Source organism: Phascolarctos cinereus, unplaced genomic scaffold, assembly GCF_003287225.1.
Source record: "Phascolarctos cinereus isolate Bilbo 61053 unplaced genomic scaffold, phaCin_HiC Scaffold_4;HRSCAF=312, whole genome shotgun sequence".
NCBI classification, from domain to species: domain Eukaryota; kingdom Metazoa; phylum Chordata; class Mammalia; order Diprotodontia; family Phascolarctidae; genus Phascolarctos; species Phascolarctos cinereus.
Window position 1 is genome coordinate 247,898,721 of NW_027555847.1, and position 21,580 is coordinate 247,920,300.

The window sequence follows — 21,580 nt, forward strand, 5'->3', positions numbered from 1 at the left end:
TGGGCTCTGACTTGGGGAGGACACAGAAGGGGCAGAAGGTGGGAATCCCTGAAGCCTCTACTTTGTGGGTGATCTGGTGCAGTTTTTAGTTCCGAGCCTGCTTTCCTCCTGCCCCATAACTTGTCAGTGGGAATTCAGGGAATGCAAACTCAGTTTAAAAATAGCCATACAGAATTAGAAAGGAAAACCTAGATCCCAGAGGCACCTGTGTCGTTTTGGACCCATCTCTTGCCTGTTGACATCATTTCCTGTCTTTCAAGACCTCCCAGATGTTATATCTTCCATGGAGTCTTTCCTGGAGCCCCCAGTGAGAGATATCCTGGCCCTCCCCTGTGCTCCCATGGCAGCATCTTTACCTTTCCTGTGGCCCTTCTCACATCCTGGTTCATAGCTGCCGCACTCGAAGGGCCTTTACATGTCATCTGATCCAACCCTCCCATTTTATAGGTGAGGAAACCAAGGCTCTGGTAGGTTAAGTAATTTATACAGTGTTACACTGGAAGTAGGTTAAGTGATTTGTGCACTGTTTCACTGGAAATAGAAGGGCTAGGTCTTTTGACTCCAAATCCAGCTGTTTGTTTTTTTCCCCCCCATTTTACAACCACTGTAGTTATGGATGTACCTGTCTTCTTCCTTTACAAGACTGCAAATTTCTTATAACTTCATTTATCTTTTTATCTGCCCCCACCTCCTCAGGTACCTAGCACAGTGCATTTATATTATAGGCACTCAGTAAGGGGTTGGGAGGTGCTTAGGCAAAGGAAATAAGCATTTATTAAGATCCTACTATGTGCCAGACAGCACTAAGTGCTTTACAGATATTATTATCTCCTTTGATTCAATAAATCTTTGTTGAATGAAATGCCTAAGTAAGCTAATAGCTAAGTGGTTTTTGGATTTGAATAAATCATTCCCTGAATAGACGTATTCAGCATTTACTATGTCAGCTCATGGTTTTTATAGAGTCCAGTGATTCTTAAATTATCTCCTCTTGACCTGTTTTCCTTTTTTCTGTTTTGTTAATTCAATTTTAATTTCTTTTCAGTTTCTATCCCACCCACCTTCCCTTCCCCTACTCACTGAGAAAGCAAGAAAAACAAAACCCATTACAAATATGTATAGTCAAACAAAACAAATTCTCTCATGTCCAAAAAAATATTCTTCAGTCTATACTCTGAATTCATTACCTCTCTATCTGGGGATGGAGAACATGTTTCATCATGAGTCCTCTGGAATTATAATTGGTTCCGTTGTGTTGATCAGAGTTCCCAAGCCTTCCAAAGTTGCTTTATCTTTATAATATTATCATTATTGTAAAATTATTCTGGTTCTACTCAATTCACTTTATATCAGTTGAAGTCTTACCAGATTTCTCTGAAACGATCCCCTTCACCATTTCTTCTTTAAAAAAAATCTATTATTTGTTAATTTTCAATATTCTTTTTTTAAAATTTTGAGTTCCAGATTCTTTCCCTCCTTCTCACACCTCCCCAACCCATTGAGATGGCAAGTGATGTAATATCAATTATACATATGAAATCATGCAAGTCATATTTCCATATTAGCCATGTTGTAAAAAAAAGGGCAAGAAAAACAAAGAAAATGAAAAAATATGCATTCACACTTCGTCATTTCTCTCTCTGGTGGTAGGTAGCATTTTTCGTCATGAACACTTTAAAATTGTCTTGGATCATTGTCTTGCTGAGAATAGCTAAGTCATTCGCAGCGGATCATCATACAGTATTGCTGTTACTGTGTGCAGTGGTCTCCTGGTTCTGCTTACTTTACTTTGCATCTGTTCATCTAAGTCTTTCCAAGTTTTTTTGAAACCATCCTGCTCTTCATTTCTTATAGCACAATAGTATTCCATCACAATCATATCCTACAGCTTGTTAGTCATTCCTCGATGGATGGGGACCCCAACCAAGTCCTAGTTGGAGACTATGCAAAGAGACGTAGGTGGTGTTGGAAGCAATTCCAAATTTCTAAGTCTTTGCCACCATGAAAAGAGCTACTACAGATATTTTTGCACATGTGGGTCTTTTTTCACTTTCTTTGATATCTTTGAAGTTTATGCTTACTAGCCAAAGTACTGCTGGGGCAGGGAGCATGCACAGTTCAGTAGCTTTTTCTGGACCTGTTTTTCAGGTTGTTTATTTCTGATAGTACAGTAGATATCTCACATGTTCTAATCTTTCAGTCTTTCAGCTGTTCTAATCTTTCTTGTTGACTTATTATCAAATCGTTGAGTTCTCTTTGCTCCATTCTCTTTTTTCAGCAAGTCCACTACTTAGGTCACATTTTCCTACCTTCTGTCCTAAGAATTTTTTTTTCCCAGTTTTTTTCTTCTTAATTCCATTTTTAAATATCCAACTTCCTTGTGGCCAGATCATTCTTTTTCTGAGGTTCTCTCTCAGCTTGTGAAGCCATTTTCTTCTTCTGGGTTTACCTCTTGGGCTTCTCTTAAATCACAGCATTTCTTCGTTGCATTCAGAGTTTACTTTATGCCAGGCCCTCTTGGATGAGGTGGCTAGGCCTCAGACCTAGCCCCTCTGCAGTCTGGATGCATCTGCCACTGCCCCATCATAATTCCAGATGGAATAGCCAAGTCCCGGTCCCTCTCTCTGCTGTCTTCTGCAGCTCTGGTTTTAGGCAAGAAGCTGGGCCTGCAGTTGGAACTAGATCCCTACTTTAGTCTCACTCCTTGGCTGTTTGCTCCTAACTCCACTTATATATTGTTATTGTTGTTTGTCTTTGGCTCTCAAAGAGGACCATCACATCAGGAAGGTGATGCTACGACTTGCATATCTTTGCATCATCTCCAGCTAAACTTGGGGTTTTCCCTTGTTGTGGCGCTGGCATGTCCCATCTGGATATTGGAGATCCCGTGCCTCCCGACACACACACCTTAGCTTTCCTCAGGTGCCTCTGCACCATCCCACTCTTCATTGGTAGTCCAAGAGCTGGCTTTTGTCCTGTCTTGTGGCTCTGATCAGCCTCAAATGGACATCAAAATCAAGGTGGAGTCAGGTCTCCCAGGGTACATCATGGGTGCCTCAGCCCATCAGTCACCTACTGGGAGTGGGCCCTTAGAGGAAAAAGGCCCTTTACCTGTGGAGGCAGTGATGTAGGGGTGAGGACACCAGACATCAGTGCAGGCAAATGAATTCATCCTCCATCTGTGAGCAGCTCATTGTGTGTAAGCTTGGGCAGATTTCTTTACCTCCCTGGGCCTTGGCATTCCTCTTCTCTCAGATGGGAATAGTAAGCTATAGTGATAGGAAGGGAGTAAGTAGTACAGTGGATACAGTGCCAGGCCTGAAGTCAGGAAGACTTATCCTCCTGAGTTCAGATCTGGCCTCAGATACTTATTAGCTGTGTGACCCTGGACAAGTCACTTAGCTCTGTTTGCCTCAGTTTCCTCTTCTATCAAATGAGCTGGAGAAGGAAATGGCAAAAGCTGCTCCTGTATCTTTGCCAAGAAAACCCTAAATGGGTTCACAAAGAGCTGGACACGTCTGAACAACTGAACACTTGTGTTTATTCTGCCTCTGACAGTGATACTGGCAGAGATATCCTAGGCAAATTCCTTAACCTCTCTGTTCCCAGCAGGGCTAAGAATAGAAGTAGCTGCTTATCTCTAGTGGCAGAGGGGGTTTCTTCGTGTGGAACTCCTTCCACTGATTAAATCGAGGTCCTCTCCCCGCAATAATATAAGCTACTTTCAGGGTTTTGGAGAAGAGCAAATAGACATAACACATGGGACAGGGCTGCGAATTAGTTGATCACCACGTCTGTACCAAGCACTTATACCAAGTGCCTGGTCTAGGGAGAGAGGCAAGAAAGATTAAGTCCTTGTTTTCATAGTTTTTGGTGCAGGGGCTTTTGACCTTGGGTCCACATAGCTTTGGGGTATTTGGGGTAGGGAGGAAGGGCTTGAACTTGGATGGGAAGAAAAAGGTTTTAATTTTCCTTCACCTGTAACTGAAATTGAGCATTTCCTTCAATTATGCATGCTGGCAACAAACCAGAGTAGTATTAACGACAGTATCCATGTCTTTGTTGTTGATAGAAGTCACAGCTGTTTTTGTAGCATGGTTACAATGCTTACAAACATCTTGAAAGAGCGTTTACATTCATCATTACTTTGAAACTACAGTAGTTATTAAAACTGATAGCTATATTGCTCTCTATCACAAATTTTTTTTTTACTATTTTGTAACTTTCATTCTAATTGGTTTCTTTTGTAATCCAATTTTAATGCATATAAATGCATTTTAAAATGTTTAAATTTAATATTTAAAAAATATGTTAAAGTTATGAGAAGGGATTCATAGGTTCACCAGAATGTCAGTGGGGTCCATGACACACACAAAAAAGGTTAAGAGCCCCTAACTTAGATTCTGGAGCAGCTGGGAGTCAGGAAGATCTGAGAAATTTGGCCTAAGACACTTATTAGCTTTGTAACCCTGAGCAAGTCAGTTAACCCTGTTTGCCTCACTTTCCTCATCTGTCAAATGAACTGGAGAAGGAAATGGCAAACCACTCTAGTATCTTTGCCAGAAAACCCCAAATGAGGTCACAGAGAGTCAGACACAACTGAAAATGACTAAGCAACAGCAAAATAAAAAAAAAAAAGCCGAGATTCTTAGTTGGCAAGACCAGAGATAGACACACAGGAAATAATTAGGGAACAAAACAGGGCAGTCCGCAGTGAATGTATGGGCAGTAAGTGCTGTGCTAAAGGACATGGGGAAGAGGGGGAGGGTCACAGAAGGTTTCACAATGTGCCTGGCATTTAGGCCAGGTCTTGAAGGATGGGTAGGATTTTAGAGTGCAGAGGAGAAATAAGAGAGAGTACTTCAAGCCTCGGTTATGAGGTTAGTGGGGAGAAGAATGGATGGAGAGAGTTGAGGAAAGAGCAGAAACAGTGTTTTCCAAACAGTGTGAAGAGACTGGCTTGGCTTGAGTGGGCAGAGGGTTTGTCTTGGGGAATTGTGGGAAGTAAGGCTGGAAAGGCAGACTGCAGAGGGGCCTGAACGTCAGTCTGAGGAGTTTGGACTTCATCGTTTTGGGCTGTAGGGAGCTATTGAAGGTCTTTGATCAAGGGGGTAACATCAGAGTTTATTTTGGGAAGGTTGGCTCATAGAGTATAGGCCCTAGAGCTGGGAGGGGCTTTAAAGACATTGCAGTCCAGCCTCGTCATTTTACAGATGAAGGAAGTGAGTCTCAGAGAGTTAAATGATTGGTTCTAGGCCACTCAGATGATAAGTTAGCAGAGGTGAGCCCAGGTCCCCACGTCCTTTGACTTCAAATTCAGTGTTCTTTTCAATGTGTTGTATCATCTCCATGAGGAAAGTGAGGCTTTGAGAGATTTTAAAAAATAATAACAATTGCTAATATTTATATAGTACTTACTGTGTGCCAGGGACTGTGCTATTATTACCATTATTATTATTGTATTACTAATAATACAATTATTGTCTCCTTTAATCCTCACAGCAACCCTGGGAGGTAGGTGCTATAATTATACTCATTTTACAGATGAGGAAACGGAGGCAAACAGAGGTTAAGTGATTGCTTAGGGTCACACAGCTTGTAAGTGAGGCAAGATCTGAACTCAGGGCATCCTGATTCTGGGGCTGGTGTTTTGTCCACTGTGCTATTGAGGTCTTATAACTAATAAGAGTGCAGGACAAGCACCTAGTCTTCTGACTGCACGCCCAGTGTTGTGTTCACTGTACTGCATTCACACTGCCTCTTCTTGGGCTGGAAGGGATTTTTGTTGTTGTTATCATTCATAGCTCACACGTTTGCAAAGCATTTTACATAGATTTGATTCTTTGACCTTCACACCGACCCTGTGAGGCAGGTGCTCTTCTCTCCATTTTATGGATGAGGAAAGTGAGGCCCAGAAGGATTCTCTTCCTGACTTTGAGCGCACTGCTTTCAAGCTGTTATGCTCTACTTCTCCTTAATTTTAGCTCCCTCGTTTGGTGTTGGTGTGTGAGCAAGATGGATTGGAGGAGGGAGGGGGAGGACAGAACCTGGAGGCCACATCCTGAAGAGTAGAACATGCTATTTAGAACTGGCGTGGGGGCTGGTGACTGAGGCTGGTGGGTGAGAGGGCCCTGTATTGGCCAGTTTTTCCCTAAGCTCATCCTCTCATGGCTTTCTCCTTGTCTGCTCCTAGGGTGGGTATTTTCCTGAACATGTAAAAGCCATGACCAGCCTGCGGTGGCTGAAGCTGAACCGGACCGGGCTCTGCTACCTGCCTGAAGAGCTTGCTGCGCTTCAGAAACTGGTAAGAACGTTCTGTACCCGAGCCAGCTTGTTTGGCCCTCCCCTTGGGCCTTGGGGGCTGAGTGCAGGGGCAGAGCAGGGGGGGAGCTGGAGCCCCGGGGTGAATGGGAAGGCCTGGCTGTGCAGGTGTCTCCCTCCGCCCCCCGGACTCTGTATAAACTGTGTTCTCTTGATTCCCCCTCCAGGAACACCTGTCCGTGAGTCACAATAACTTGAACACTCTCCATGGGGAACTGTCCAGCCTCCCCTGCCTGCGGGTGAGTCCTTGTCCTGGAAGAGGTGTCAGAGGGAGGTGGCCCAGAGTGCAAGACTCTCCCTGCCTTGACCCTAAGTCTGTATCAAACGTCCATGCTCAGGTGTCATGGAGGAGACAGAGATTGTGTATCACACAGTCTCTGCCCTGGAAAACCCTTAATCTATGTAGTTAGAGAAGCAAGATTCATGCTTATGAAACAATGGGGAAGAATATGGGAGGTGTGCATCACGAAGTGCTAGGATGTGTGATACAAACGGTGACTTCAGGAGGGAGGAGGAGGTGACAGTGGGCTGGAGTGGTCAGCAGAAGCTTTGTGGAGGCGGTGGCCCTTAAGCCAGGAAGGAAGGATAGTTAGGTTTTGGATTAGGGGAGGGATGTCACGCAACATTGCTCTCTCTGGGCTGTGAACTTCTCCTTCTGATTGTTAGCCTGGTCCAGGGAAAGGAGAGGAAGTTTTAGGAGTAAAAGTGGCACCTTGGGCCATCTGGGCTCAGGGCTAGCGGGTAGAGGCCCGGGCAGGGTGGATTTCCTGTGGGCTAGTAATGCAGCATGCATCACCCTCAGTTCCCCCAGACACTGCAGGGAGGAGTCCAGAGAGAGTAGGGGGAAGCAGGGAGAGCTAGCTTCTGTTTGCCCTGATTCCCCCACCAGCCTTACAGAAAGAGTTTTAGACTTTTCAGGGTCTTTCAGCCATTAAAATTGTCTCCCCTTAAGACCACATCCCTCCACTCATGTAAACTTCTTAATCTCCCCAAGTACCCAATACTAAGTAATACAGTGGATAGAGCACTGGCCTGGAGTCAGGAAAACCTAAGTTCAAATCTGGCTTCTGACATTAGCACTGTGACCCTGGGCAAGTCACTTAACCCTGTTTGCCTCAGTTTCCTCCCCTGGAAAATGAGCTGAAGAAGCAAACTGCAAACCACTCCAATGTCTTTGCCAAGAAAACCCCGAATTGGGTCACAAAGAATCAAACACAACTGAAACGACAGAACAACAACAAAAATTATTGTTATGTATATGTATATGTTATATATATATGTAAGTTATATATATTCCAATAAAACACTCCTATATATATTATATATGTTATATCACATATTCCAATATAGCACTCCTATATATATATTATATATATTCCAATATAGCACTCCACACATATTTGTTGTATTGTCTGTAAGTCTCAAAATGGTTAGGATGCTAAAGGGAGGCAGTAAGACACAGGTTCAAATCTCAGCTCTGATGCTAACTGCCTGTATGACCTTAGGCAAGTCACTTGACTGCCGTAGGCCTCAGTTTCTTCGTCTGTGAAATGAGGGGCTTGGACCAGCTGACCCCAGAGGTCCATTCCAGCCCTTCCTCAGGTCCCCTCTGGATCTGTGATCCCACGTATCCACAGCAGCACGCATCTCTTCTTAAAAAATTACGTTTTGTTCCGGGACAGACCTTCCTACAGTGTGTCTTCCTCAAATAGAGTTAAGCATAATTGTCTTTTGCTGTCACTGTGACTGCTAACACATGGCGCTTTTCACTTTGATAGTTTATTACGCAGCAGGACAAAGGAAGGACGTGTGCTTTGGTTGTGACCGCCACCGACACTGTGTTGTGTTTGATCCAAGTTTCCTTGCTCTCTGTGCTGACCTTATTCTTACTGTTGCAGTCACGGTGTGGATGGCCCTCTTGGCTCAGTTTCCTTCACTTCATCGTTCTGCGTCTACCTCGTGTTTCTCCGATTTCTAAATCCTTGTCATATTCCTTTATGTTCATAAGCCGCAGGCTGTTAGGCCATCCGTTCTTCAGTTGTTGGGCACGTTTTGTTTTGAGCCTTTTGTTATCTTGGATAATTTTTCTCTGAACGTTTTTGTATGTGTGAGTCCTTTCTTTTTGTTCTGTTTCCTTGGAGAATAATGTTATCGTTCCTTTTTTTAAAAGAAATTTTCCTCTTTTGAGGCTTCAGCACACCGTATTTTCCCTCCACTCCCCACCATGAACACAGAATCATAGAATATCAGAACAAGAAGGCCCTTAGACATCACCCAGTCCAACCCCCCCCCCATTTTACCGATGAGGATTTAAACTGAGGCTTGATGTGGTCCAGTGACTTGTCCAAGGTCTCATTCTATTCCACAAGCTGTGTTCCTTTAGAATTCAGCCACAGGTCCCTGTAAAGAATGCATTCATGCCCTGTTCCCTTCTCTCCAAGCCGGGAGCCTGTTGGAGGTTCCCAAGGGCTTCTTTCATCCCTTGGCTCTGGAGTGAGGTCACTAGATTCATGTTGCTTCTCTTGCAGGCGATTGTGGCTCGAGCCAACAGCCTGAAGAATTCTGGGGTGCCAGATGACATCTTCCAGCTGGATGACCTTTCCGTCCTGGTACGTAACCCCGCTTCTTGCAGGCTTTTCTTAGATTGTTTGGTTCTCCAAAGAAGCCCACCCCAGCCTATAGGTGATACCCCCAACATTTGGATTTCTGAATGTATTTCCAAGGCAAAAACCACAGCCTTGCCTGGAGCAAAAAGGAAACTATCAGTAGGCTGTCTTGGTGATGCAGAGATGCTTCATTGCCCGTGAATGGGTTTGTTGTTTTTAATGATTGAGTGGTCAAACCTGTTGCCTAGAACTCAGCTATCCTATAAACCCTCAATTTCCTGGTTCACTGGATTCAGGAGAAAGCAGAAAATCATAGGAAAACAGGTAGAGGTAAGGGATTTTATTTTAAAAGAATAAAAAATAAAACCAGCTTACAGGCATGTTCTGGGCTCGGTTCACATTGCATCCCAGCTCTGTCCCCTTTTCTTTCTCCGTGTCCATCTAGCAAAGGTGGACTGAGCCCAAGTTTTACAGAACAAATCCTTTTATTAAGGGGATTTGTTCTGGGAAGTTTAGATTCAGTCAGAGGGCTGTACTTGAGGACCCAGAGGGCCATATGTGGCCTTGAGGCTGCAGGTTCCCCACCCCTGACTAGGGCCTAGAGCAGTAGTCTCCGAACCTTTGATTGTGCACTCCATTAATAAAAACCTTTTTGAGCATGCAGTTTACAAATTAAAAGCTACCATGTGTGTGCATGTGTATATATATATATATAATATATATATAAAATTATATTAGTCCTTATCACCTATCCAAAATTGACATTTAAAAAGATCACAGAGTAAATATTTTAAAAAATAATTTAAAATTTTAATTCAATGATACAAAACATTTTGCTATCACTAAAATATTAATTATAAAATAATAAATTGTTAATTTTGTTGAAGTGATTGAATAGGCTTCATTTTTTAAAAAAAATCTTGGTTTAACATTTTGTGATGAAGTGATTCAGAGGGCCCATTCTAAGTTCATTTTATTTCACTACTGTATTTTAATGGTTATCATAATAGAAAAAGAAACTTCACAGATGCATGTAGGAAGTGAATCATTGGCTGTTCTCACTAACGCATGATACTTTCTTTTCTTTTCTTTTCTTTTTTTTTTTTTTTTGGTTTTTGCTAGGCAGTGGGGTTAAGTGACTTGCCCAGGGTCACAAAGCTAGTGTTATGTGTCTGAGGCCGGATTTGAACTCAGGTCCTCCTGAATCCAGGGCCGGTGCTCTATCCACTGCGCCACCTAGCTGCCCCGTTTGGAAGATTTTTAAGTGATTTGGGAAATTCTCTTTCCGAACTTTTAAAGGTTTTTAGTTTTTAAATGTCTTGCTAATTATGATGGATTCATGCTCTCATTACCTACTAGGATGGTGGTGCACACCTATAATCCTTGCTACTAGTGGGAGGCTAAGACTGGTAGGTGGGGCAGCTGGATGGTGTGGTGCACAGAGTACTGGGCCTGGAGTCAGGAGAACTCATCTTGCTGAGTTCAAATCTGGCCTCAGGCACTTACTGTCCATGTGTGACCCTGGACAAATCACTTCACCCTGTTTGCCTCAGTTTCCTCAGCTGTCAGATGAGCTGGAAAAGGGAATGGCAAAACCCATTCATAGGCAACAAGGCATCTCTGTGTCACCAATACAGGCTACTGATAGTTTCCCTTTTGCCCCAGACAAAGCTGTGGTTTTTGCCTCAGAAATAATATCTACTACCTTTCCCAAGAGAACCTCAAATGGGGTCATCATGAGTTGGACCCAACTGAAATGACTAAATAACAGCAGCAAAGACTGGTAGGTTACTTAAGTTTCAGAGTTCTGAGCCACAGTGGGTCTAAAGCTGATCAGGTGTCCAGACTAGATCTTGTACCAATATTGGTGAGCCCCTGGGAATGGGGAGCCACTAGGCTGCCTAAAGTGGGGTGAGCTGGACCAAGTCAGAAGCAGAGCAGGTCAAAGCTTCTGGGCCTGTCAGCGGTGGGGTTGGGTCTTTCCATGGTAGCTGTATTTGTAGTCCAGGCAAGATAGGAACAGTGAGTTCCAGATGGAACCATGGGGTATTCGAAAGGGAGTTCTGGACAGAAATTTCTCCTATGAATCTCTGCAACATGCGGGACATTCTGTTTGGAGGTCTGGGCTTGCCCCAGGATAGGCAGAACAGTCTGGCTTAAAAGAAATCAAACAAACTCCAGAAAAAAAAAAACACAGAAGGGTAGAGCTCACAAAAAAAGTACTTGAGGTTGATTAGATTAGAATTAGATCAGACACTGGGATTTCTAAGCTGTTAGGTAAAGCTTAGCCTGTGGATGTGCACTCCCTAAGGATCTTAGACAAGCTGTCTGGACTAATATACAATTGGACACATAGTCTACATGTGCTAAAAGGAAGATTAAAAAAAATGAACATGGATTAGCTTCCAGAGTTCTAGGTGTGGTAGTATACTAGGGATACGACATATGTATATCTGCTTCTGTGCTCATAATGCACAGAGTAATACAAAAATATGAATAAGGGGAGATGGGCTAACGGGGGCCTAGTTATTGGCCAGTCCCCCATTTTTTTTGTTGTTGTCATTTTTCAGTCGTGTCCAACTCTTCATGACCCTTTTTTGGGGTTTTCTTGGCAAAGATTCTATAATAGTTTGCTATTTCCTTCACCAGCTTATTTTACAGGTAAAGAACTGAGGCAGATAGGGTTAAATGACTTGCCTGGAGTCACACAGCTAGTAAATCTCTGAACCCAGATTTGAACTCAGATCTTCCCGACTCCAGGCCTGGTGCTCTATCAGCTACACCACCCAGTGCTCCTACTCTCCTGTTACATAACCATTGGACCACGCAAAGTTATCTTAAAGCAGCTGGTTCTTTTCCCAGAGCTGACTAATTCAGAGGGGGAGCAGAATGGTTTTTATTTAGATAGAGCACAAGCTAATTTCTTAGCTAATCATTGGATGTTTCCTGTCTTCATCAATTGCCTTTATCCAGGGGCTGTTCTTTAGGAATTTCTTCATGCTTTGTTGACATTGTAGACTCTTCAGCTAGATTTTTAGCAACAAGGACTGGGACAAGAAGGGGTTTTGAACACTAATAAAAGCAAATGATAGCAGTAATTCTTTTTTATCACCTTAATTTCTGAATCTATTCCTTCCCCTCCTCCTCCCTCCCTCCGTTTGCCGTCTCTTGTAACAAATAGAAAAGAAACGGGTAGAAAAAAAGCAATTCATAACCAATGTATCAATTAAGTAAGACTGACAGTATATATGTGTTCTACCCCATAGTCATCTACTTCTGCAAAGAAGGATAGATACTTTGTTAACCAGGAAACTAAGTAATAGCTGACATTTATAACAGTATTAATAAAATAATATCAACACAATCAAAATGCTGTTAATATACTTATATATAATAGTATCAGTATTTTTTGTTGTTGTTTTTTTTGTTGTTTTATTTTGTTTTTAGGCAATGGGGGTTAAGTGACTTGCCGAGGGTCACATAGCTAGTAAGTGTCAAGTGTTTGGTCTGAGGCCAGATTTGAACTCAGGCACTCCTGACTTCAGGGCTGGTGTTCTATCCACTGCGCCACCTAGCTGCCCCAATAGCATCAGTATATTAATAAAATATGCATTATACAATAATATATGACATTAAAGCATTATATATTATGTGATACAGTATGTATAATTATGATATATAATATATATTTATATTGTGTTATAAAGTATTTTATGTTCATTTTCTTATTTGATAACTCACAAAAGTACCCTATGATGTAAGTGTATAGATTTCGCCACTCTTCTCACCTCAGGGTTGGTATCCCAAGCTCTGATCCTTCACACTTCATGACAAATTTGGGCATGTGCCTCCTTTTCTGAGCAGATTAGGCATCTGATATTTCCATCTTGGTTAAAGGGTTGAATGGTTGAGGTCTAGCCTACAATAGCTATTTAGTCCCTCTTAGTAGGAGCAGTAGGAAGGAAGCAGTATGGCATAACAGGTGTGGAGCTGTTCTTAGAGGCAGGAAAACCTGGGTTCGTGTCCTACCTCTGATATATACAGATTGTGTGACCCTGGTCAAGTCATTAGCCTCTCAGTGAGTGCCCCAAGGCAACTCTGCAAGACTTTAAGTTACAAAGAAGGTGCCAAACTGCATTGGGAGAGGGAGTTTCCTCACAGCATAGAGTGCTGGCTGGGAATCAGGAAGACCTGAGTTCAGATCTGGCCTCTGACACTAGTTATGTGACCCTGGGTATTGATTGGCCAACAATAAGCCTAAGCCTCACTTGGTCATTGTTTGGGCCCTGATGGCTCAGAGTGAGTATAAATAGCAATTGCTTCTGTTTTGTCCAGGACCCCGGAAGGTCTTCCCCTCCCAGATTGATTTTTTTTTTTGATTAGGTAAAAGAGGTCATTCTCTGCCTCATTTCTTACCTGGCCTTAATCACTGAATAGGTGTTGCCTCAGTCCAACTGAGACCTATTAAAGACCATAGCTTAAAAAAGCCAGGGTCTCCCATTGTATATGAGGCCATCTCCCGTCATCCTGATCTGTGTCTTACCATTGGACCCAGATGGCTGCAGAGGAGAAAGTGAGGCTGGTGACTTTGCACAACCCTCCCTCACTTAAATCCAATTCATTTACAAGTCATGGCATCACCTCCCTGGTGTCATGGTCTTCTAGAATGAAGCACAAACAATAACAGGAGATTTTGCTATCCCTTTTTTTTTTACAGATGAGGATTTTGAGGCTTACAGAGAGGTTAAGTGACTTGTCCCCGATCACAGAGCTAGGCAGAAGTAGGATTTGAACCCAGGCCTCTGCAAATGCAGCACTTTAACCGCTATACCACACTATTTCCTAAATCTTCTGGATAATTGAGGTTTGGCTCTATTATAAAAGCTGTGATAATTTATTAAAGTAGTTTCTGGATTAGAACAACAAATCTCTTATATCTGCATACTTTACAGATGTTTTCACAAACATCTGCTCATTGGCTCCTTTAAACAACCCTGTAAGGAATGCAGAGCAGGCATTATTATCCCTATTTTCCAGATGAGAAAATTAAGACCCAAGGATGAGATAACTTGTCTTCAGGTCCAAGATGGGGCAGTACAATTTTTGTCCCATTTTCTGATGTGTTATTGATGGGCCTGATTCTCAGGGTCCTCCCCAGGCAAATAGAATACAATAGAGGCTCATCTGGTGGTGGGATTGGCTGCAGGAGGTACCAGGGCTCCTGTCTTCTTACTTTCTGTTTTACCTTTGACCCATAGGACCTGAGCTACAACCAGCTGACCGAATGTCCCCGGGAGCTGGAGAATGCCAAGAACATGCTGGTGCTCAATCTCAGTCACAACAGGTGCTTTCCTGGGTCACACAGGGGAGCAAGAAAGAGAAGGGAGGGAGCATAGAAGCTGCCGGCTTCCTCCCCACCCTGCCTTCCTGGCCTGAGGCTGACCCAGGGACCCTGTCCATGATTATTTAGGTCTATTCATACACACACACAAAATCAGCAATGGGGGGGATGCTGGGAGTGTTGCTATGGAGATAGTATCCCAAAGCTCTGGAGAATCATTTTGTTAAAGGAGGTGATAGAAGCCAGGCTTTGGAAAGAGTAGGGGGGAAGACCTTAGAAATGCTCTAATCTTACATGTGGGGAAACTGAGGCTGAGGGAGATTGTGACCTGCCTATGGTCACATAGGGAATTTAGTGGCATAGTTAATTCTAGAACTTGGGTCTCGTGACATGGAGAATAGCATTCATTCTCTTACACTTTGGTGATTTCCTATGATGGCTGAGAAGTGTGAAGACTCCCTGAAATAGCAGTGGGGGATAGGTGGGAGTATTTCAATGGAGATAGCATCTTAAAGCTGTCATTTTGATAAGAGGATGGGGGTATGGAAGCCAGGCTTTGGGAGTAGGCCATTGATAATAAGGGTAATAAGGGATGGGGTAGGGGGAGAACAATGTGAGATCGGTGATGGGCAGAATTGAAAAATAGGCTGGTGAGGTGAGCTGTGATTTCCACCCCGCCCCTTCTCCCCACCAGCATCGACAACATCCCCAACCAGCTCTTCATCAACCTGACCGATCTCCTGTACCTGGATGTGAGTGACAATAAGCTGGAGAGTCTGCCCCCCCAGATGAGACGCCTTGTGCACCTGCAGACGCTGATTCTCAATAACAACCCCCTCATGCACGCCCAGCTCAGGTACCGCTTCCCCTGCTCCTGTTCTGCTCACGCACCCTCTGCCCTACCCTTTCCCCTTCTCACTGTCTGCATTGTTCCCCTCTTTTCCCCTCTAGGCAGCTCCCTGCTATGACAGCCCTGCAGACCCTGCACCTCCGGAACACCCAGCGCACCCAGAGCAACCTCCCCACCAGCCTGGAGGGCCTGACCAACCTTGCTGGTGAGGCAGAGGATGACCTGGGAGTCTGAGTGGCCCCTAGGATAGGGAGGGAGAGTAAAGGGAGGAGACACACAGACAATAGTGCTAAACTGGGCATTCAGATCATCATGTCTGCTCTTCCTCTGATTTGCTGTGGCCTGGGCCTGGAATCTGAAGATCTAGTAAGATGGCAGGTGTAAAGGTGCCTTGTAAATTATAAAGCAAACATGTGGTGTTAGGTTTAGGCCAAAGAGGTTGTGGCCAGACTCACCTGGCCTGGGGAGGTCATTGAGGGAACGGGCTGCCAGAGATCTCTTCCTTCCTCCAACATTCTTGACTGTCCTGAAGCCTCCTTCTTCCTGCCCATCTTGTGCCAGGGGAGAGGTTTATTGGAATTGGATTCATGGTGAGCAGGTAGCATCCGAGGGAGCCCCAGGCTGTTAGAGTATAGCTCTGGGTCCCTTCTGGTCTACTCTTCCCACTCTGCCCAAAGTCTGGCCCTTCTTCGCCAAATTCTTAGTGCTGTCACCCTGCCATAGATGTGGACCTGTCCTGCAATGACCTCACCTGGGTGCCTGAGTGCCTGTACACCCTCCCCAACCTTCGCCGCCTCAACTTGAGCAGCAACCAGATCTCTGAGTTGTCTCTGTGCATTGACCAGTGGGTCCAGGTGGAGACACTGAATCTGTCTCGGAACCAGCTCACCTCTCTTCCAGTGAGTGGCCTGTACATCCATGACCTGGGCTTCAGCCAGGACCTTTTAGGGAAGGGGGGATGAAAAGGGATGGGGACCATGGTCCTAGGAAGTGGAATGCAGATGGTGCCATATGGTCTGTTGGGATGGTCTTGGGCTGTGGGAGAAAGAAGTAAAGGAAGGATGGGAGAAACATATCTTATCCAGTTCCCACAAGGAAGATTTCTGTGAGGTGGTAGGAGAATATTTTTGGGAGGGTCCAGTGGACCACAAGCCTGACCCTGACAAAGCTCTTGGTCTCTAGTCTGCCATCTGCAAGCTGACAAAGCTGAAAAAGTTATACCTGAACTCCAACAAGGTGGATTTTGATGGCATCCCCTCCAGTATCGGCAAGCTGGCCAACCTGGAGGAGTTCATGGCAGCTAACAACAACCTGGAACTTATTCCTGAGAGTCTGTGCAGGTAGGCGGCTGGGATAAGGGCCTGGGTGAGGAAGAGTGCTTTGATCCCTCTTCCCTCCTAAAAAGCTCAGCTGAGAAACCTCCAGGCCTGAGCAAAGGCGAGAGTCCAGAACTAGCCTGGGACACTCATCCCAACGTCTCAAGCCTTGAGATGTAAGTCCAACAGTGTTCTTCCTGGTAGAATCTAAATCTGTTTCTTTTTGTCCTTCTTTCCTCTGGGGAGATGGAGGCGAATAGTTTTAAAAACCCCAATTTCTAACATTCAGCTTGTGACCTTTGCAGGGATTCTTCTTAACTTTTATTTTGTGTCATGGACCCCTTTGGCAATCTGTTTAAACTGGTAGGCTCCTTCTCAGAATCAATGTTTTTAAACATAGCTAGGACTCAATTGGTGGAAGTAATGAATCTTCTGAAGTGATCATGTTATTTGAATTTGCATGGCATATTTCCATTGGGCTGGGCCAATGACCATATTTTATATGATTCAGCTCTTCTGACTGTAGATTTGAATACCTGTGACCACTTCTCAGTATTCAGCATTTGCACTAATTGGAACCTATCTGTGTGTAGAATAAAATACAAAAGGAAACCAGTTATGTTAAATAAGGATGTAATTGTGGTCCTCCTCTAAGGTCATGCATTCCTGGAAATATTGAGAGCTCCTTGGTTTGGTCCAGCCCTTGCCACCCTTCTGACCTTGGGTTTGGTATCCCAAGTTCTGATCCTTCACACTTCTGACAAATTTGGGCATGTGCGTCCTTTTCTGAATGGGTTGGGCATCTGATATTTCCATCTTGGTTAAAGGGTTGAATGGTTGAGGTCCAACCTATGATGGCTATTTAGTTCCTCCTAGTAGGAAGCAATGTGGCATAGCATATAGAGAGCTGTCCTTAGAGCCAGGAAGACCTGGGTTCACGTCCCACCTCTGACACGTAAAGATTGTGTGGCCTTGGTCAAGTCATTAGCCTCTCAGTGAGTGACCCAAGGCCACTATAGTCTATAAGACTATAGACTATAAGTCACAAAGAAGGTGCCAGACTGCATTGATAGAGAGAGTTTCCCCATTCCAGTGAAATCACAGGCCTACTCCAGTTTACTACTCTGTGCATACGTGGTATCTTGGGGTACTCCAGAGAATCACCACTGCCATTGACTAGTCTCGTGACCTGGACAAAATCCTTTAAAAATCTTATCTCTACAGAAGGACTGATCATTCCCATCCCAAGTGGCTCACGGGGATTTTTTGAGAATCTGATCAAATGATATAATAAATGAAAGTTCTTTGGGAACTGAGAAAGCATTATATAGGTAGATAGATGTATAGATAGGTATAGATAGATATCTGTATAAGGTGGCATCATCACTACTGTTATTAGTATAAAAAAAGTTTTATTATAATTCACAATATCAGGGTGTAATGGTTAGACTTCAGGCCTCACTCCTGACTTATATTTGCTGTGTGACGCTGGACAAGCCTCTTAAATAGAAGTTAACCAAGTAACTAAGATAAGTTCTCGACAAGGTGCTGACCCGTCCTACTTGTTAGTAAAGGAAGTTCCTCAATGGATTTCCCTACAGGGTCCTTAACTCTTTGGTGTCATGAACCCCTCTGGCAGTTTGGTGAAGCCTTTGGACCTGTTCTCAAATTAATGTTTCTAAATGCATAAAATAAAATTATGCAGGAAACCAATTATATTGAAACAGATGTATAAACAATTTTTTTTTTAAAGTTCACTAACCCCAAGTTAAGAACCCTTACTCCTAGGCCAACGAAATCTCAGGTCCGTCCCTCCCACCTGCTCCCATCTCCTCTAATTTGATGATAATAAATAATTCTTAAGTTTACCCACTCTTACTTTTTTCTTTCCTTTCAGAGTAACTGGGTTCTATACAACAGTGATGTCAGACTCAAATAGAAATCCCTTACAGGTCGCATGTTGATTTAGAAAACCACAAATTAACATTATCTATGTTGTATTGTAGTTTTATTTATTTTGTCAAACATTTCCCAATTACATTTTAATCTGGTAGGCACCAGACTCACAATACCTCTACTATACAGGTTTCATCATTGATATAAGAATCCAAACTGCATCTACCCTAGCTGTTCATTATTAACTCATAGTCAGTCATTTTTCAGTTGTATCTGACTCTTCTTGACCCCATTTGGGGTTTTCTTAGCAGAGATATTGGAGTGGTTTGCCATTTCCTTTCTCCAGCTCATTTTATGGATGAGGAAACTGAGGGAAACAGGGTTAAGTGAGTTGCCCAGGGTCACACAGCTAGTAAGTGAAGTCAGATTTGAACTCAGGAAGAGGAGTCTTCCTGACTCTAGGCCTGGCCCTCTATCCAGTGTGCCACCTAGCCGCCCCCATTATTAACTCATATCCTTTTTGGGTGATTGAACGACTGACTTAGTGTTTATTTTTTATTTGTTTGTTTGTTTGTTTTGGTTTTTTTAGGCAGTTGGGGTTAAGTGACTTGCCCAGGGTCACATAGCTAGTAAGTGTCAAGTGTTTGGTCTGAGGTGGGATTTGAACTCAGGTCCTCCTGATTTCAGGGCTGGTGCTCTATCCACTGCGCCACCTAGCTGCCCCAACCTAGTGTTTTAAAATAGAGTTTTGTGTTTGTTTATGTTTTCAGTAGCCAGACCATCTTACCACCAAGCCAATCATATGTTAAACTAAGTTAAACCATCAAACCAGTAGAGTACATTAGGTTTACACATTTTCCCTCAAAGGGAGGATTGGGTTGGTGGTGGAGTAGATGATTGTTCTTGTTTGTCCTTCATTCTCGAAGAGGACCATGAGCTCAGGGAGGTGATGCCACGACATGCAAGTGAATTGGATTGAAGTGAGGGAGAGATGTGCAAAGTCACCAGCCGCACTTTCTCCTTGAACCCATCTGGGCTCAGTGGCAAGGTATAGATCAGGACAGCTGGAGATGGCCCCGGATGCAGTGGGAGGCCTTGGCCCTTTTGAGTTAAAGTCTTTAACAGGTCTCACTTCGACTGAAGCAGTGCTCAGGCAGTGATTAAGGCTAGGTAAGAAATGAGGCAGAGAATGGGTAGGAGAGGGGTGGTGTCCTGCTGGAATAGGAGCTGCTGTCATCCTTAAGCAGATGGCCCTGATTGTCCCAGAGGCTTGTGGCTGGGTGGGTTAGGTCTCTGCATCCCCTGCCCAAGGATTCATTAGAGTAGGTATTCTTAATTTTTTGTGTGTCATAAAATTCATGAAATTTGACAGTCTGGCGTGCTGCTAATTTGGGTTAGGTTAGAGCATAAGCTCTTTGAGGACAAGGAATGTCTTTCTTTGCTTGGTTGTGTCCCCAGAATGTAGCACGGTATCTGGCACTGGTATGTAAGCACAGAATCAATGTTTATTGATTGACTGATTGGTGAAGCTTATAGTGCCCTTCTCAGCATAATGTTTTCCGATAATTCAGGGAAATGCTGAATTTCATTTAGGTTGCAGCTAGGTGGCACTGTGGACAGAGTGCTAGGGTTAGAGACAGGAAGACTCATCTACTTGAGTTCAAATCCAGCCTCAGTTGCTTTCTAGCTGGGTGACCCTGGGCAAGTCACTTAACCCTGTTTGCCTCAACAACAACAATAAAATTAATATTCTTGTGGACAGCTAGGTGGCACTGGGGACACAGTGCCAGGCTTAGAGTCAGGAAGACTCATCTTCTTGAATTCAAATCCAGCCTCAGATGCCTCCTAGCTGTGTGACCCTGGGCAAGTCTCTTAACCCTGTTTGCCTCAGTTTCCTTATCTGTAAAATGAGCTGGAGAAGAAAATGGCAAACCAGTCCAGTATCTCTGCCAAGAAAACTCCAAATGGGGTCATGGGTCGGACACGACTTAAAAATGACTGAAAAACAACAGCAGAGATTTAGTTTTTTCCTATCCAAGTTCACAAGACCTTTTGAAATCGATCCATGGACAAGATCTTTGGGGGTGATTAAGAATCCCTGCTTCAGGAAGTGCTTCATATGACTAGTGACCTCCCAGCTGACTCAGAGCCCCTGGGCCAGGGCACTTGGGAGCCACGAGTGTGAAGTCCTTGTTCTGAAGTCAGCCCCACTTGGCTCCCACAGATGCACCAAACTGAGAAAGCTAATCCTGAATAAGAACCGACTGGTGACCCTGCCTGAGGCCATCCACTTCCTGACAGAAGTAGAGGTAAGTCCTGGGCCTGAAGCCAGCAAAGGCCCCGGGCCTGTTTGAACGCTGGATTGGGAGTGAGAAGGTTTGGGTTTGAGTTGTAGGTAGTTTTGCCTCTGACTGTCGCCCTGGGCAAGTCACTTAACCCATTCTCTAAAACTGTAAGTTAGAGATATGTTGCTCACCTGCTTCGGTGTTCTCATGGGATATTCCCTGCACGGATGAAATTACAGATCTGAATCCTCCCTGCCCCTATCCCAACCACCTATGAAAAAAGTTCAAGACATGCTGCTAAGTAGCCAGGTGGTACGGAGGATAGAGCACTGGACCTTGAGCCTATCAGACCCGAGTTCAAATCCTGCCTCAGACACTTATTGTGTGACCCTCTACAAGTCACTTAATCTCTATCTGCCTCAATGTCCTCATCTGTAACATGAGGATGGTAACAGTATTGACTTCTCAGGGTTGTGGTAAAGATCAAATGAGATAATAATTGGAAAACGCTTAGCACAAGTCCTAGTACATAATAAGCACCATATAAATGGTAGCTGTTATATTTTATTATTATTATTAGCTTCCTTCCTCCTCATAATTATTTTCCTGGAACTATTCATCATTGGATGGTGTTCCACTCAACAGTCAGATTTTAAGGAGCTACTCTATTCTATCAAGTGGGATATCTTTCCAGGAAAATAACAAAAGAAAATGTAATAGAATTCTGGTAGGAGCTGCCAGTGGGCGGGGAGGTGGTGCAGTGGACAGAGCGCTGGGCCTGGAGTCAGGAGGACCCATCTTCCTGAGTTCAAAAGCAGCCTCAGACACTTACTAGCTGTGTGACCCTGGGCAAGTCACTTAACCCTGTTTGCCTCAGTTTCCACATCTGTGAAATAAGCTGGAGAGGGAAATGGCAAACCACCCCATTATCTTTGCCAAGAAAACCCCAAATGGGGTCACCACGA

General features: G+C 44.0%; 1 protein-coding gene across 1 annotated transcript in view; it reads left to right on the top strand.

The window, feature by feature from the left end:
- Nucleotides 1-21,580, top strand: part of FLII (FLII actin remodeling protein) — a 44,040-nt gene that overhangs the window by 5,235 nt on the left and 17,225 nt on the right. The window contains exons 2-10 of the mRNA XM_020967401.2: nt 6,194-6,304; nt 6,489-6,560; nt 8,850-8,930; nt 14,186-14,271; nt 14,963-15,124; nt 15,220-15,323; nt 15,842-16,017; nt 16,301-16,458; nt 20,555-20,639. Coding sequence (XP_020823060.1) covers nt 6,194-6,304; nt 6,489-6,560; nt 8,850-8,930; nt 14,186-14,271; nt 14,963-15,124; nt 15,220-15,323; nt 15,842-16,017; nt 16,301-16,458; nt 20,555-20,639 — 1,035 coding nt within the window. The remainder of the gene's footprint in view (nt 1-6,193; nt 6,305-6,488; nt 6,561-8,849; nt 8,931-14,185; nt 14,272-14,962; nt 15,125-15,219; nt 15,324-15,841; nt 16,018-16,300; nt 16,459-20,554; nt 20,640-21,580) is intronic.